The sequence below is a fragment of the Podarcis cretensis genome, assembly GCF_951804945.1.
Source record: "Podarcis cretensis genome assembly, chromosome: 2".
Classification (NCBI taxonomy): Eukaryota; Metazoa; Chordata; class Lepidosauria; order Squamata; family Lacertidae; genus Podarcis; species Podarcis cretensis.
Genome location: NC_137171.1, coordinates 31953134 through 31969578, shown reverse-complemented (window position 1 = coordinate 31969578; position 16445 = coordinate 31953134). Strand labels below are relative to the sequence as shown.

Below are 16445 nucleotides of genomic sequence, written 5' to 3'. Positions count from 1 at the left end.
CTAATTATGACACCTTAGCAAACTTTTGACACACTTAACACAGTATATAAATGCTAAGTACTATTATAGCTTCATTCTGGGCTCTACCACTGTTCCAAGAGAGCTACTGATCTCAAATTAAAGGAAAGAAATGGGGCAAAGAACCAGGGGAGCAGAACAGGTAGGATTCCATCAAACCTTCAGGTATAAGAACCCTGCTAAGGGCACCACTATAACCGGCTATCCCTGTTTGCCATTCATTTGGTTGTCCCAGAATGTAACAGAAGATGGTTCAATGATGCCAGTAACCTGAAGTCAGTACCTGAGAATTTACCATCCACTAACTACCTTTTTGTTCCTCACTTTGTGAAAGACCCAAAACAAAACATTACCTTTGGATAGCGCTCAAGCTTGTCCTTCAGCTGAGTTTCTCGCTGTACTCGTGTCATCAAGGGAGATTCTTCCAAACGCTTCCTAGGAAGGGTGGAAGCTTAGCAAGCCAGTATAGTCACAGATCTATATAGCCAGGGGCTGCCACTCCACACAATCTAGTAACTATCTTATCTGCTTAAGCTCCATACATTCTCCTTCCTGCTCTCTACCTCTGTGTATGTTTGTCTAAAACAAAGCACTACTACACACTCCCAAAACAAGATTGCAAAAGAGGAGGATCTGAGAAACTCTGCAGCAAAATCATTTTAACCAAACAAATCTCAAACATATTTGAAAGTGGCTGAACAATTTTGGTTATGTTCAAATGTTTGCACCAGCACTATACATTTATAACAATTTAAGATTAATGTTTGAAATAATGCATTTTGTAATTTTTACTTAGTTTGGGGAAAAGTCTGCTGGTAACAGCCTTGCCAGATTTCCCCCTTGTGGTGTAGAAAAGAAGTTGTGACAAGCATATAAACTGAAACTATGCAATATGTGTGCTCATATTTTGAAAACTCCTCACACAGGTACCCCCTGTGCAATTTCCAACTATTCTAAAATCATGGGGAGGTGCAGGGACAGACTGTACAGTCTTCAAGAAGCTTCAGCCTTAAACAGAAAGCTCAATTCAGCCTTCCCTATGGTGCAACAAATGCCATACCACAATACCAAAGGAATGACTGGAAGTTAAAGAGGGAAGTTTGATTCATTTGACATTTAATTCAAAATGTTGATTCACCAAGACTGATGAGCGGTAAAGGATATACTGTAATCAGAGAAGTTTAAAAACAAAACGGCAGATACAGCTCAGAGGTGTTCTTCCACAGATTTCACAGCTCCACAGTTTAATTGTTTACTTTAAGAAATGACACAGCACTTTTCATTTAAATTACTTTACTCCTTCACTTTCTTCAACTATTTTTTTTAAAAAAAACTTTGCAAAGCTGCAAAGAAAAACCTCCAGTGAAACCATACAAATATTCACAAGCTTACGGAAAGATCAAGCTAATCCTTTCATTTGTGCATTAGTCCTTCCATCTAAAAGTTTGTTGTTGTTGTTTTTTTTGGGGGGGGAGAATCATGAAAAACATGTATTGAAAAGTATCACAATCCAGACTACCTTCACTTGTGTTAACACCATTTGTCTGCTTTGTGACCCCCCCCCCCATTGTTGCACACTCTGTGTAAAGACCAATTCACATGCAGGCTTTGTTCCAATTTCTAAAATGGGGCAATCTGTTATCTTTGCAATGGTCAATAAAGTTTACCTCCTTGTCTTCAGATTTAGTTTTTTCCTTCCAAAATCCAAGTACAGTATCAGTGAGATCTAATGACAGCCTATGTTATAAATATGTAACAGTATTGGGGAGTATATGAGTAATGTGACAACTACACACGCTCATGTTTATCCCAAATATTATTCAGGAGTGGCAAGGCAACTGTCAAGGAATGGGGAAATGTAGAATCCAACTAGGTCACCCTAGAAGTTTGTGGAAGAACACAAAAATAAGCTGGCACCGGGCTCATCCCTCCTCTCGTTTATATTGCCTGATCCACAATTGGTGTAATCTCCTTTCTTCCTGTGTCTTGTGTAATCCCATTTCATTGCCACAGCAGATGAAAATTTCAGTTTTAAACTGGAAAATATTGCCACAGTGTAAAAATGAGAGGAAACAGAATTCTGACATGGATTTGCTTTTTGGCTTAGCACCTGATGACTTGCATTGTGATCAAAGGGAACTAAATGGGATTGCCAATATATAAACAAAGAAATCATGAGCTTTGCTGTCCAGTCGTCTATCTTTTTTCCAGTGTTTATAACAGAGGCATCTAGTAGATGACATAAAGTGTATCAAGAATTTCTAAACAACTCTGTGACCTAGACACACTGGCTAGAGGTACTGGAAAGAAATAAGGCTTACGAAATTGAAACATCAACTAGGAAAATAGCAGCCTAGATAAACCTTCAGCCTTGCAGGAGGCAACTGTATTTGTCAGCTCCTTAGAACAGAGGTGTATGCCTGGAATAACTACTACAACCTGATCTCAGCACTCACAAAGAAATTAATGTTTCCCCCCTTTCGCTTAGAAGACACATTTCCCATGCCTGTAATTTGAGCAAAGAAACAAAAAACCCTTCCCTATCCAATTTCAATGAAATAGTTTATTTATCATATTACAGCTTCACACTAACTTGGGAGTACACCCACTAAATTCAGAATATTGTACTTTAATTCTTCTAAGCATCATGCTGAGTGGTGTCTAATTTTATGCTAATTTCCTGAGCTCTTAGGGAAATATATTAAAACACCATCTGGGACAGGTGAACGTACTTGATTATGTGGGAAACTATGAGAAAGATTCAAAATCTCAAAGAACATGGGTGACACTATAACAGCATGTGATTCTCCCAGATATTAGGCCAATGCAGACCTATACTGTGATATGCTTTGTGTCAGCAAGATTGTGAAACAGCCTATAGGTGGAATTAGCTGTGTTAGTCCATTGCAGGAAAAATATGAAAGACACTTGTGGCCACTTAAAGATTAGCAAATGTATTATGCCATAAGCTTTTATGGGCTATAGTCCACTTCACCAGATACCTGAAGTATAATCCTAAATTATAGGAATATACACACACATATGGTGGAGAGAACTATAAATTGTAAGGTCAGAAGGAAGTGAAATGTAGAAAATACAGAGGGTGAAAATTCCGTTATTGTCAGTGGCCAGCCACAACATACTACAGATGGAGTGACTGCATCACTAATGAAAAAGAAACTTACCTCTCATTCTGGAGCTGAGACAAACGTTTCCTCACATCATCTACAGTCACCTCAAAGAACTCATCTGGAAGTTCTTGTGAGCCAAAATCCAGTGGCTTCTGTAGATCTGGATGGCACAAAATTGGCTCTCGCTCCAGATGCTGTAAAGAACATAGGAACTGGAGTTCAGATGACTGGATCCAAGAAGGCATGGAATCAGCTGAGCACATTTACATATGTAAAATTGTGCTTTTTGGGGGTGTCCAGAAAATCCTGCCCAAAAGCATTTGTTCGTTTAACTACAAAAAGGCTTCAGAATTACAGTAACTTTCAGCTTAATCATTCCCCGTGTGAATCTCTTTCCTGGTCTTAAAATAGAAATGGAGAAGGATTTTATCTGCTCTGCAATGTGAGGTTAGTTCCCTGGTTCATACCCCATAAACAAGTACTCCTGTACCTGTAGATGTGCAAACCTTTCTGAAACACAGTTCACTCATTCCACTTACAAGATGGTCTGAAGACTGCTTTCCTTCCTTCCTTCCCACTGCGAAGCCGCTAAGAACAGCTTCAAAGAACAGCACCGGGTAAAGGTGCTTTTAAAATGTTGCGGTAAGTGGTTGCACACAAAGGAACAAACAAAGGGACATTGTATGGAAAAAAATATGGATGCCTCCATGTGCTGTTGGGGTAGCCATCTTTTTTACTGTACAAGGTCCCTTTGTGCCTACACAATTACACAGGAAGCAGTGGGCAAAAAGCCTCTTTCTGCAGCATTTTAAAGCATTTTTACCCAGGGCAGCAGAGCAGCTGTGCTTTGAACTAAAGCTGCTAGGAGCCATAAGAAAGAAAGAAAGAAAGAAAGAAAGAAAGAAAGAAAGAAAGAAAGAAAGAAAGGTCTCATAAATAGTACAGCTGAATCTATGTAATTTTAAAAAAATTAAAATTTATTTGATTTCATTTTCCCCAAATTATTATTTAAATGCAATCAGTTTTAAAAATCCGCACGACAATAGGACCAACATGTGAAAATGGGATTGGGCAAACCTTCTTAGTTGACACACAATAATATAAGCTTAAATAAGGGCACAAGGCACAGAACACATGGAAGTGCACCACCTCAGAATTCTCGCTTGAATACAATGCCAAAATCTCCTCAAATGTGCACAGCTTGCACACTGAAAAAAGAAGGCTTCTAACTGAGCTTTCTCATGCAACAGGTTTGCACAATCAAGCAGGTTCTGCTGTTGATTGGGATGGTTTACAAGCAAGTGATCCTCCACTGTGAAAATCAGAGATGATACAAAATGTGCCCTTCTGAGCTTCAGAATTAGTCTGTTAAGTAGCAATCTCTGCATGCTTTATAGCCTGAAAGCTGCTGCCACTCCTCCTTGTCCACATCAGGTATGTTGCCCATGGAGAACTGATTCAGTCAAGATTGCTATGGAAAGCCTCCATCAGTTTTGGGGAGACTGAAGGAACTCGGAAATAGTTATGCAGAAGTGACAAGCATGAACAAGAGACAGATTTCATTGAACCCAGCACTGGTGGCTTATAGCAGATTATATAGAGCAGAAGCATCAAGGCTATGCAACTACCGAACAGTGAGCTTGACATTGATACCACGCTATATGTTCGACTGGAAGCAGAAAGACTTGGGGCTTGTGGGAGCTGGTTATCAGCTGCACCCCACACACTGGAATAACCTGCATCTGCAAGTACCAATCTACATCAGAATTACTACAGATCAGAGATGTAAACAGGAAAGTTGGTGAAGGATGGAGGGGAAGAGGCTCTGTTGCCACTGCTGATATAGTCTCTCTTTTCAGTTTCCCCTCCATGCATGCATAAGATTCCATTCAGTTGGCAAACAGTCCTGCTAGTGCTGACAGAAAAGAGAAGGTGCTGCACTGCAGAGCTACTGGCTGACACTCTGTAAATCCAGAGCTAAAAAATGATGGCACCACTTGGTCTGTATTGTTAATAGGCTGCTTTGAAGACCAGCATCCTTGACCATCAATGATCTGCTTAGCCTGGCCCCAGACTCCGTGAACTTGGGACGTTCCTATTTATAATCACCCATACCCCCCACGCTTAATGTCTCTAGCACATCCCTGTCTGTGCCCTCTTTCCCACCCACACATCCCTGGCCATCTACTGTCCTATCTTATTCTCACTTCTCTGCAGCATCACCACCACCCCTCCCACCCCGAACAAGCCCTCTGGGAATAGAAGGAGTCTCTCTCAATTGTCAGTAGAGACAACACAAATTACAAGGCAAGATTTTCTCTATTTGTGGGCACCAGAGGGTAATTTGGGAAGTTAAAAGAGTGAGGTTGCGTGGGTGGGACCCTCAGCTACTTTTAGAAAGTTGAAGAGAGTTAGGTCTAACTAGAGGGTGAAGGAGCCTGATTGTAGCTTTCTCTGGGCAGAAAGCACAAGAAGTACCCGTGAGCTGCCAATCTGTCCTCCTTCAAAGACTACTGTCGCCTTACGCTGGCTGTTTAGGGACTGGCAGAAGAAGCAGAATGGATAAGCAACCGCCTTGTGCTGACAGTCTGGGACAGCCGCTAGGAGCAATTTACTATAGAGTGATGTAAAAGGGTCCTTTGACACCCCATCTAAAACCTACGGTCCTATTTCCACACCTCTAACCTCTACACTGGAAAGATCCAATCAAAAACTGGTGTGTGTTTGTGTGGCAAAGACAGCTACTACTCCTAGCAAAGTCTGGAGGAAAAATTAACTCCCACACCACAGATTCCCTATGTGAAGAAGAGAGCCCAGAATCAAGAGCCAGCTAGCATACTGGCGGAAATTCCTGGTTTAATCCGAGAGCACCAAACTATTGCACCTATTACAGGATCACACAAGGTACAGCAGCCTCTCTCAACCACTTAGGTCTCCAGAAGTTGTTGGACTACAACTCCTATCATCCCTAACTACTGGTCCTGCTAGCTAGGAATGTTGGGAGTTTTAGTCCAACAACATCTGGGTACCCAAGGTTTAAAAGGCAGGCTTAAAGTCAAGGTTCATTTGGGATAATATAATGGGACATTTCACAAGTGTCACATCCCTCTTACCACAGTTCTTCTTCCATCCTTTAATGCCCATTTAAAGCTGTGCTTTTATGCTCTACTTCAAGATGGAAGAACTCTTTAAGCCTGGCACACTAACTTCTCCATCACTCCAATATCATTCTCCCATGGAAGCATGAAACAAAGTCTGATGATTCCCTGGGAGACACATTTTTGCTCTTTTCCTGGCCTTGCCAGCTCTCGGCAGAACAGAACAACTGGGGGGGGGGCGTGTAGGGAGAGCACTGGGGGCTGGTGGGTCAGATTAGGTCTGCAGGCCAGAGGTTCTCTATGCCTGCTTTAAGATCTTCAGGTCTTTCCCACCAACTCAATACAACTTGCTTGGTATAAAATTCTTCCATAATCTGAACTGTCAACATTTGTCTCTTCTCTCAGCAGCACTGACTGCTCAATAGCTGAAGCAAATCCCAGAAGGGCTCTGTCTAGAAACAAGTAATTGACTTGAGGACAGAAACAATGCAACACATTCCTCTCTACAGACTATTAAACAAACCCAGGACATTGGCAACTTCCAGTGTGGCTAGGGAGGGCTGCCAAAAATGGAGACAAAGGGAACAGGACTTTTTGAATACCAAGCTCTTCCAGTAGATCTTCAATATGATGTAATTTACCGCGTCAACTTTCAGCTTCGGGTGTACAGTTGTAACAGAGGGGCTGATGGGCAGCACCACAACTCTCAACACCATCATCAGTCAATGCCTGGAGGGGCTGCATGGTCTGATCATAGCCTTCAGAGAAGGATGTCAAGAACTAGCTATGATGCTCGCATGCAGGTTGCATGACAAAAGTTCTTCAGTGGTCCTTTTGCCTGAGATGATTCTTCAATTCTGGAAACCGCTGCAAAAAGCACTTAAGGGAGTAATAAATGCGAAATTACTAGCCCACGTCCACTCTCTTCAGTACGCATTTCCAAACCAAAACTCTCAAGAGATCCTTTGCCAACAGTATTACAGGCCATCCATTTGCCCAGTGCTTTGGCCTTGTCACTCAAACCTACCCTTTACACTCCTACGTATTACTGCGGTCCACAGTCAAAAGGGTGGCAGGGATTGCTGTGACGTTAAAGCAAGGTGGTGGGGCAAAACCAGCTCCTCTCCCACACTGCAGAAGTCTCTGATCTCTAGGGGAATTTGGAGCTAAGCTACCTTCTAATAATTAATGTTTTGACATCAAAGTATGGCTGGTCTGTAAACCATCCCCAGCCCAGAAGTGGAGGGACGCCGGCACAGATTTTATCCAGCCTCTTCCATCAAATCCAAAAAACCACACACAGGCACAACATTAATGGGAAGATTCTTTTGCTAAAATGGACCTTTGATGTTTAAAAATAATTTGTTTTGTTTTGGGGTTTTTTTCTTCTTCCCCCTCTGGACTGAAAAGGGACAAAAAGCAGATGCCATGCGGCCAGCCCCATTCTGGAGCTGCTGATGAGAGCAAGGCAAGGGAATGGAAGGAATGGAGGAGGGAGCGCAACGTAATCAATCAGCGGCAAAGGCACCCGAGATCAAAGGGCCTGAAAGCAGCCGTCAGAGTCGCACGCTGTTTAGCATGAGGGAGGGAAGCCTCCAACAGAACCTGCAGCTGCTCCCGAGACACCGCTCCATTGGCCCTGCTTTCCAACCTTTTTGGCATGTTGATCCACAAGTCCAATTTACTTGGTATGCATGGTGACCCACAGATTTGTTGTCACATGAATATAAGGACCTCAGGTCTTTGGCAGCCATCCATTTTGTGCATTTTTAATGGCAAGTTTTGCCTAACACGTAATCATTACTCGAGCTGTATGGGGGGGCGGAATTAACTTAACATTCCTATTTATGTTGAATCTGTTCAAATATTACGCGCTTACAAAGTTGTTCTTATTTTGCTTATGGGAATATAAGGACACCAAGCATCTGATTGCAGAATGTTGCTTTGTAAACTAAGAATTTCCTCTAAAAACGTACCATTACACAAGTTTGTCAAGGGTGTCTAGGTTGTTGAACAGGAGGTTTCCTTAGCTACAGGCAAAACCATGTAAGAAGAGTTAAGGCTGGCCTCAATCCAAGTATCAGAATTGAACAAAACCAGCCAACCCTTCAGCTGCATCCTCAAGAATTAAATCATGGTCCTTTTCTAGTCCCGGATGCCAGCAAGGTAGGGCAGCATTCAGTGACACACTCAAGAACCAGAGGTCACAAAGGACCACACAGTTATGAGTGCTCATAGGTATGCATCACCTTGCCAGGGAAACGTTTGCTTTCTGTATCAGAAGCTACACAGGGGAAAAGACCGAGGGCAAATCATATCCCAAGCACATCAGAAAGATATGCCTAGACTGGGGCAGGGGGAAGGATTGGCTCAATTTCACTTACTGGATTGGTGTTTCACTTACTGTCCCTAATTATTTTCTTTACTCATTTCTCTTGGCTAGCTCAGTCAAAAAGGTCACAAGAGACCAAAACTTCAGGAATTCCACAACAGGAAGGTGTCAGAAGAAAAATATAGCAAAGTCAATTAAACTATAGTAAACCAGAGGATAACAGCAGTTGCTGCAACTCGACTCTCATTTCTGGAGGACAACCCCAATAAGATCTCAGGGTTATTTCCCCCTCCTGATGCATTCGGATGCTAGAAAAGCTGTGAAGAAGCAGAAGTCCTGCTGAGTTAAGGAAGTCAAAGAACCTCTCAACTATGGAATCCATTCAGAGAACAGGAGACAACACCAGAGGAAGCTTTAGTAAATCAAGATCCATTCCAATTTCAGCAGAAGAGTGCAACTAGCTTCATAGTCTTCTGCCACTGGTTGTGAATGTACAGTTCAGTTTCTGTGCTTAATCCTTCAGTCTGCACAGCAAATCCCTAAGATCTGTGCTGCACTTTTGACTCAGCCCTGTCACTTTCACCTAACTTCACTGGTTCCTAACAACTTGGATTTCAAATGCACCAGATAAGGGCTATAAATTCCCGCTTTCCCACCAACTTATTCCACTTTGACTCTTAATACATCAGGTCAAGCAGGCCGAAGATCAAACTCTGCCCGAACTATGTGATGTTCATCAACATCAGAGGTTGTAGGCCAGAGGTTTACTGTAGGATTATGGGAGTGGAACTCTAACAAGCTTCCTCCATCTCTTCAAAAGCCAGTGCTAAAGGGGGACAAGCAAAGAAAATCCCGCCTCCCCAGAACACTGTAAGAAAGCCAAACCTCTACCTCTTTTTGTTCCTTTAGCTTTTCTGGACTGTTTTTTAGCTTCTTTGGCTTGGAAGGCCCTCCAGGACTGGACAGAGATGTTGATAAGCTTGGCGATGGCACATCCAATACAGAAGAGCCACCACTCAGACGTTGGCCACCACCTACAAAAGGGACAAATGGGGAAGGCACCGAAGGAGAATGGCAGGTCACTGAGCTGCTCTGAGATTCTGCACTCCTGTCCTGCTTATCGGTGCTATTGCTGGCAAACACAGCCTCATCGCTGCAGGTTGAAGTTGCTGGGGAGGCAGCTGTATGTGGCACAGGCAGACCCCCTGGCTCTTCGCTGGAAGGTGACCTTGCTGTCAGATCTTCAGAAGGATATTCACCACTTCCAGCTTCTGCGTGGCCAGAGGTGGTGGACTTCTTTTTGACCACCCTAGACATAAAGGGAAAGAGTGAAGCAGTCGCTGACAGTGGAAATGTTGATTTTTTTCTTATTCACAAACAGCTCAGGCTAAACAAGTTTCCCAAGTCATTTCCTCAAGAAAGGAACAAACAACAACTTCGAAAAATCTGGGCACACAACACGCCACAGAAGCAATGCCTAAAAATAAATGCCACTCTTTACATGAACAAAAGTGGGCATTTTGTCCCGGGGGCTCCAATTTTGGGACGATAAGACAAGCAGGAGTAAGTTAACAAGTTGCAGATCACAATCCAAGTTCACTGCGCCTCTTATAGGAAAAGAGACCAGTCCTACCCACTATCCCACCATTTTGATCAGTTGCATAATGGACAAAGAAGAAAACAAGTCAGAGCTTACGGCTAATAAAAGTGACCTGAACTAACAGAATACAAATCACAACATACAGATTTATTAATTAACAAGAGTATCCCTATCATGCAGTCCAGAAAGTAGGTCAGGAGACATAAGTATGTACAGACATACACAGGAAAAATATCACTCCCCTACAGAAACTATGTGGTCAGCCCACTGCAGGAAAGCTAGAATCAGTCTTTTCCTTTAATGATGAAGTAGCTCTTGGAAAGATAATGTGAAAGGAGCAACGCCACATGTCCCAGGCTAAGGGGTGTGTGACTAAGGTAAATACTGGAAGACCTAATCAAGGGTTTGAGTATCATGCCTGAAATTTTAATTTCAGATACTCAGATGTTGCATTCTCCAACACCTGAAGCTGCATGGAAGAGGCAGAAATGCCGCCGCCACCACTAACCCCCCAAATTAGTTATTTCAGGGTTCACAAATAGTCAGTGTTGTATGTTTTAAGAGCTAAAAGACAGCAAACTCAAAATGAACAACTTCAGATTCATGTTAAAAAGTACATCAGCAATCAGCAAGATGGGAAGACTAAGTTTTTCACTGCCGGCAAAAGGAAAAAAGCAAGAGAGCCAGGAAAAACTCATGGGGATGTACAATATGGCTACTGGTGTTAAGAAAGCCCTGCCCCACATCCTTACCAATCTCATCTCATGTGAAGCTAGTCCTCTCTTGCTTATCTATATTTATAGGGAGGGATGGATAAGTCAAGGATCGGGAACCAGACGTTTTAGAGACCACATCTCCCACCATCCCTGACCACTGGCACTGCTGGCTGGGGCTGATGGGAATTGGAGCTCGACCACATCTGGAGGGCACCAGGTGACCAATTTCCTGGTGCAGGAGAATGTATTCTGGAACCAGTGAAGGCAAACTTTTCCAGTCAGCTGGAATGCTGCAAAAAATGGATATATGGTCTGCTAGAAGCAGTTAAGGGTTCTGCTCAGAGTTTCACAGTGCTTCCTCCTGAGTGAAGCAGACAAGCCATTATGAAGAAATTCCTCCCAGCAAAATTGGGGGGTAAGTGGCAGCAGCTGCAGCTACAGAAAGTATATCTAAGCAGCTGTTTCCTAAAAAGGAAAATCCAATAATTATCAAGGACCACAAATATTGGTCTCTGGACATTTCCTTAAATGCATCCCTTATGCAAAAAAATAAAAAATAAAGAGGGAAGCAAAGTGCACTAATAGGGAAGACAATTTGTTCTTTCTCCCAACCTGATGATAGCATTGCCTCCTGTCAGACCAAGTGACTTCAGACTTGTCTTCTCCAAAGCAGTTTTCCCAGTTACCTGCAAAAGAGATGAAGGCAGACACACTTCTCAGTTATGCAGAGGCTCAACGCTCAGAACTGACACCAAGGAATAATTTGAGGGCTACCTCATGTACTCTGTCATACTTGTAAGCAGCTTTATGCTATTTTAAATGTGTTGAGCCTGGAGTCAGGGAAGCTTTGCCGGCATAAAAGGTCCCATGTCCAGTTCTTGGCATCTCCAATTGAAGAAGGATGGGGAACCCATGACCAGATGTTGCCCCAGCCAGCATGGCCGATAGAGATGATGGGAGTGCAGCAACATCTGGAGGGCCACAGGTTTCCTACCCTTGAAAGAAAGGATTCTTGGGTCATAAGATTCAGAAAGGCAGGTGCCACTGCCAGTCAGAGTAGACAAATCTGGGTTGAATGAACTACTTTTCTGGCTTGGTATTAAACAACTTCCCAAATTCATGTTCAAGGGGGCAACTTCTCATCCAGAAGGAAGCTCAGAAACAATAAACTGCCTCCGCCACCCACCCTGCAAGGGCAAACAACCACCCTGTGCCCTTGCAAGATGGCAGAATCAATGTCAATCACCTCTTAGTCTCAGCATACGGGTGATCTATGCAGACCCAGGGGAGGGATATTGTTTATTTATTTGGGGGAGGGGGAGCCTCCAGAATGCTGACATATAAAGTATTAAACAAAAACAAAAATGCTGCAGAGATCAAAACATGGAAAAAGCAAATATTTATTAAAATGAAACCACTGTTGTGACTCTTGAGCTTTAAAAGAACTTAAAAAAACACACAGACAGGTCATTGAGAATGTTTTATGGGCTCAGAGGCTTGTGCCGAGCGACCCGTGATTATGTTCCAGCAGAGGTTTTTTTTTTCTCCCCCACACAAACACGTCAAGCTTTGAAGAGACCAAAGCTCTTCCATCTCCCTTCTTCAGCAAGCCCAGAGATGGAACACATTTTCCAGGCTGGAAAGCTGTGCAGGGTATATTTTGTTATTTTCAGTGGCAGATGAAGGGGGATGGCTGAGAAGAGGGTTTGTTGACTTACCTCATCTCGCATGTAAATACAGACGGGGGAGGTCTCACAGGGCTGCTCCACGTATACCCTGCAAGGGAAAGGGAAAGCAGGCATGCCCTATTAAGATCATTCTATGCTGGCTTCATGCCCATTGGAAAAGCAACCTGTCTGACCCAAATCCAATATATCTAGATATATATCTTGTGAGATTTTCCAAGTCTGTCCCAATCCAAATATCCTATGGATGTGGATATTCCAAGCCCAGTCTACATCTATCAATATTAACGCTCAATTTGCAAACTGCTATTTTCTCTCAAGCTTTTTTTTTGGGGGGGGGGGTGGGAGGTTTGCTTCAGAAAAAGAGTCATACTGAAACCAACTGTACTACACAGCATCAGGGAATGAATATTAAAGCACAGCACACAGCCTGACTCAGCTTGCAAAAAAGTCCAATTCAGGTTGGTCTTCAAGTGTTGAGTCTTAAAAGTAAAGGTCCCTTGACCATTAGGTCCTTGACCGACTTTGGGGTTGCGGCGCTCATCTCACTTTATTGGCCGAGGGAGCCAGTGTACAGCTTCTGGGTCATGTGGCCAGCATGACTAAGCCGTTTCTGGTGAACCAGAGCAGCACACGGAAACGCTGTTTACCTTCCCACCAGAGCGGTACCTATTTATCTACTTGTACTTTGACGTGCTTTCGAACTGCTAGGTTGGCAGGAGCAGGAACCGAGCAACGGGAGCTCAACCCGTCGCGGGGATTTGAACCACCGACCTTCTGATCGGCAAGTCCTAGGCTCTGTGGTTTAACCCACAGCGCCACCCGCGTCCTAATCTGACCCAAAAGACAGTTTCCCCGGGCCACACACCTGACATCAGGTGCTGGACAGGCAAAGACTTGGCTGCAGAGGAACCATTGGGAGCCTTCATGTGCACTGCCTAATGTTCCCTGGCAAATGGGACTTGTATTCAGTGCCTTTTAAATTTGGTGCACAATGCAAGTCACACTGGGATTCGCTCAACTCAAGTCGAGCTGACCTCTACTGAAAGCGGAGCTTGCAGCTGACTGATGGTGTCTGCAAACCCTGCTCTCGGCGGGGATCTTCCTTTGCAGCCCCACTTGAGTTCAAGCCAGAAAGAAAAAAAGAAATGGTAGCGCACTGTGGAGTACTCTCCCGATCCTTTTCTTTGAAGTTGGGTCCTTATCCGATTGCATAGTGGCATCAAGTGACCACCTGGTGAGTGGCCCTGCACACAAGAGAGCCAGTGTGGTGTAGTGGTTAAGAGCGGTAGACTCGTAATCTGGTGAACCGGGTTCGCGTCCCCGCTCCTCCACATGCAGCTGCTGGGTGACCTTGGGTAGTCACACTTTTCTGAAGTCTCTCAGCCCCACTCACCTCACAGAGTGTTTGTTGTGGGGGAGGAAGGGAAAGGAGAATGTTAGCCGCTTTGAGACTCCTTAGGGTAGTGATAAAGTGGGATATCAAATCCAAACTCCTCCAAATCCAAAATAAGGAGGGTGCCTTTTATCATATGTGGTGGGAATGTAGTATTATCCAAAAAAATTGGGAGATGATACATAACGAACTGAAAAAATGACGTTTGTTAAAAAACCCAGAAGCGTTTTTACTAGGTTTTTCTGATCAAGGACTGCCAAAAGAGAAATGGAAAATATTCATGTACGCGACAGCAGCGGCAAGAATCCTAATAGCACAAAACTGGAAGACTGGAGAAATACCTTCGAAAGCACAATGGCAGGAAAAATTGATGAACTACATGGAATTAGCAAAACTAATGGAAAAGCTACATGAAAAAGACAATAGTGATTTAGAAAAAGAATGGGAACCTTTCATAAACTATATGAAGAAACAACTGAAAGAAATGGACTTGATAGCAGGATTTGAATAAACATTCACAACTTTACTTAACAAAATGCATGAGGAATAACATTGTAATAACATTTTGACAGATAAGGAATAGCAGATTGTATCATTTAATGTAACAAGCCAGAAGGGGAAGCTGAAGGAAGTCAACGGGAAGGAGGGGGGGGGGGAGAATGTAGAATGATTGTTTGGAAATGATTTTGATACTTGTTGTTAGAAAATAAAACTAATAAAAATTATATACAAAAAAAAAAGAAAGAAAGAAAACTTGTAAGGCTGAGCTTCAGAGGTCAGCTGTGTGCCTACACACAAGTCTCCTCTAGATAACTTCCCTCAGTTTTTGCAAAGAGGGAGGAGCTAGTTGAAACCACTCTATGGCTGCCACAGTGCAGTTTACGTTTCCCTTAGGAAATGAAAGGGCCAAAGAAAGAAATGTACAAAAATAGGGGAGGCAGGAAGAGGAGAATGGAAAGGAAAGAGAAAGACGGAAGGAGACACCAAGGACGCAGAATGGAGGAAGGACATTGCAGCAGGCACTACGGTAGTGTTGGAGAATGTTACGCTGATGTCTGGGTGCATTTTAGTGAATCTGGTGGTTTCATAATCTGGATTTTTTATTGTTCAAATAGGGGCGTATGGCTGTGGCTATGGGTACAGTGGTACCTCTAGTTGTGGACATGATCCGTTCCGGGGTGCCGTTCGCACCCTGAAAAGTCCGCAACTAGAGTGGCGCTTCTGCGACTCAGCAGTAACATCTAGACCAAAGGAGCGTTTCAGCCCTGTTCTTGAGTTTGTTTAGAATCATTTAAGGTTTATGATTTCTCTATCTCCTTCTGAGGAAACGGAATAGTTCAGTGAAACGAGGTTTGTAGCCGGCATCCCGTTAAGGCTTTGTTCAATTCTAGGTTTTTCTAATTTTTTCCTTAAACTTTTTGATTTGTGGTGGTAGTACCCTGAATATTAAATTCTCTACTCATTGAGGCTTGCCTGGTGGTACCTATATTAAAGTCCTTTCAGCATAAACTGAACACCTTTTTATTCTCCCAGGCATTTTACAAGTTCATTTTTTTGACATTGGACCAGATTACTTCTGCTTAGGTTTTAAATGATGTTTTGGTGTTTGTTCTGTTTTTTAGGGAAGAAACTATTTTCTTTAATATTTTAATTAATATGTAAGTGTTTATTGTCTTAACTCTGTGTGAACCACCAGAAGACATAGCTGACTGAGTGGCTAATAAATGTTCTAAATAAATATTATTAAAATATTCATTTGTTGAGTTCTGTGTGCGGTAGCAACTGATATTGAAAGGAAGGCCGTGTGTTTGTGTGTGTTCGGTTGGTTAGCAACCCTACTGTAGAAAAAAGGTGTAGATAGAGCTAAAGGCTAAGGCAAATTAGTAGGCCTAAAGGTACTCCCAACATTTGTGAATATGCTTTGCACCCCTGCCTACAGGATACTTGCCTGTGGAAGAAGGCTATTGCTGCTAACAAATTTATACAGAAGGAATAGAGAAAAGTATATCCAAAACCCAGCAAGAAGACTTCATTCCAAACTCCAATTCAATTCCTGTTTAGGACTGAATCAGGCCTAGGGAAGATGGAATGTTGCTCTTTCCTGAATCAGAATCTGTCGTGCCCAAGTTCAGTTTAGAATTATGAGATTTCAGGCACCAAAGAAAAATACTTGGTCGAGACAGGAAAATAAGAGTGCCTCAAAGGCATTCTATGTTACATTCACCAGCACCACAAAATGAATGGTTAGCACTGAGAGGCTGAAAGGAAAGGACCAACAAGATTTAAGCCTAGTGGGACTGGATTTTAAGAAGGTTTTCTTTTTGGAAGGGTGGGCAGGTATTAGTAGAATAGCACACCTTCTTAGATTCACACCTCCTATATAGTCATGTGGCAAATGTCCTAAATAATAACCCATAGTTCATTCTCCAAGAAGACAGCAGCTGCCAACAAGACACATAATGGACCATA

General features: G+C 43.0%; 1 protein-coding gene across 1 annotated transcript in view; it reads right to left on the bottom strand.

Moving 5' to 3' along the window:
- Positions 1-16445, bottom strand: part of ASPSCR1 (ASPSCR1 tether for SLC2A4, UBX domain containing) — a 64035-nt gene that overhangs the window by 24683 nt on the left and 22907 nt on the right. The window contains exons 5-9 of the mRNA XM_079967685.1: positions 12614-12671; positions 11508-11581; positions 9471-9888; positions 3204-3343; positions 372-453 (exon numbers count right to left, since the gene is read on the bottom strand). Of these exons, the coding sequence (XP_079823811.1) occupies positions 372-453; positions 3204-3343; positions 9471-9888; positions 11508-11581; positions 12614-12671 (772 nt within the window). The remainder of the gene's footprint in view (positions 1-371; positions 454-3203; positions 3344-9470; positions 9889-11507; positions 11582-12613; positions 12672-16445) is intronic.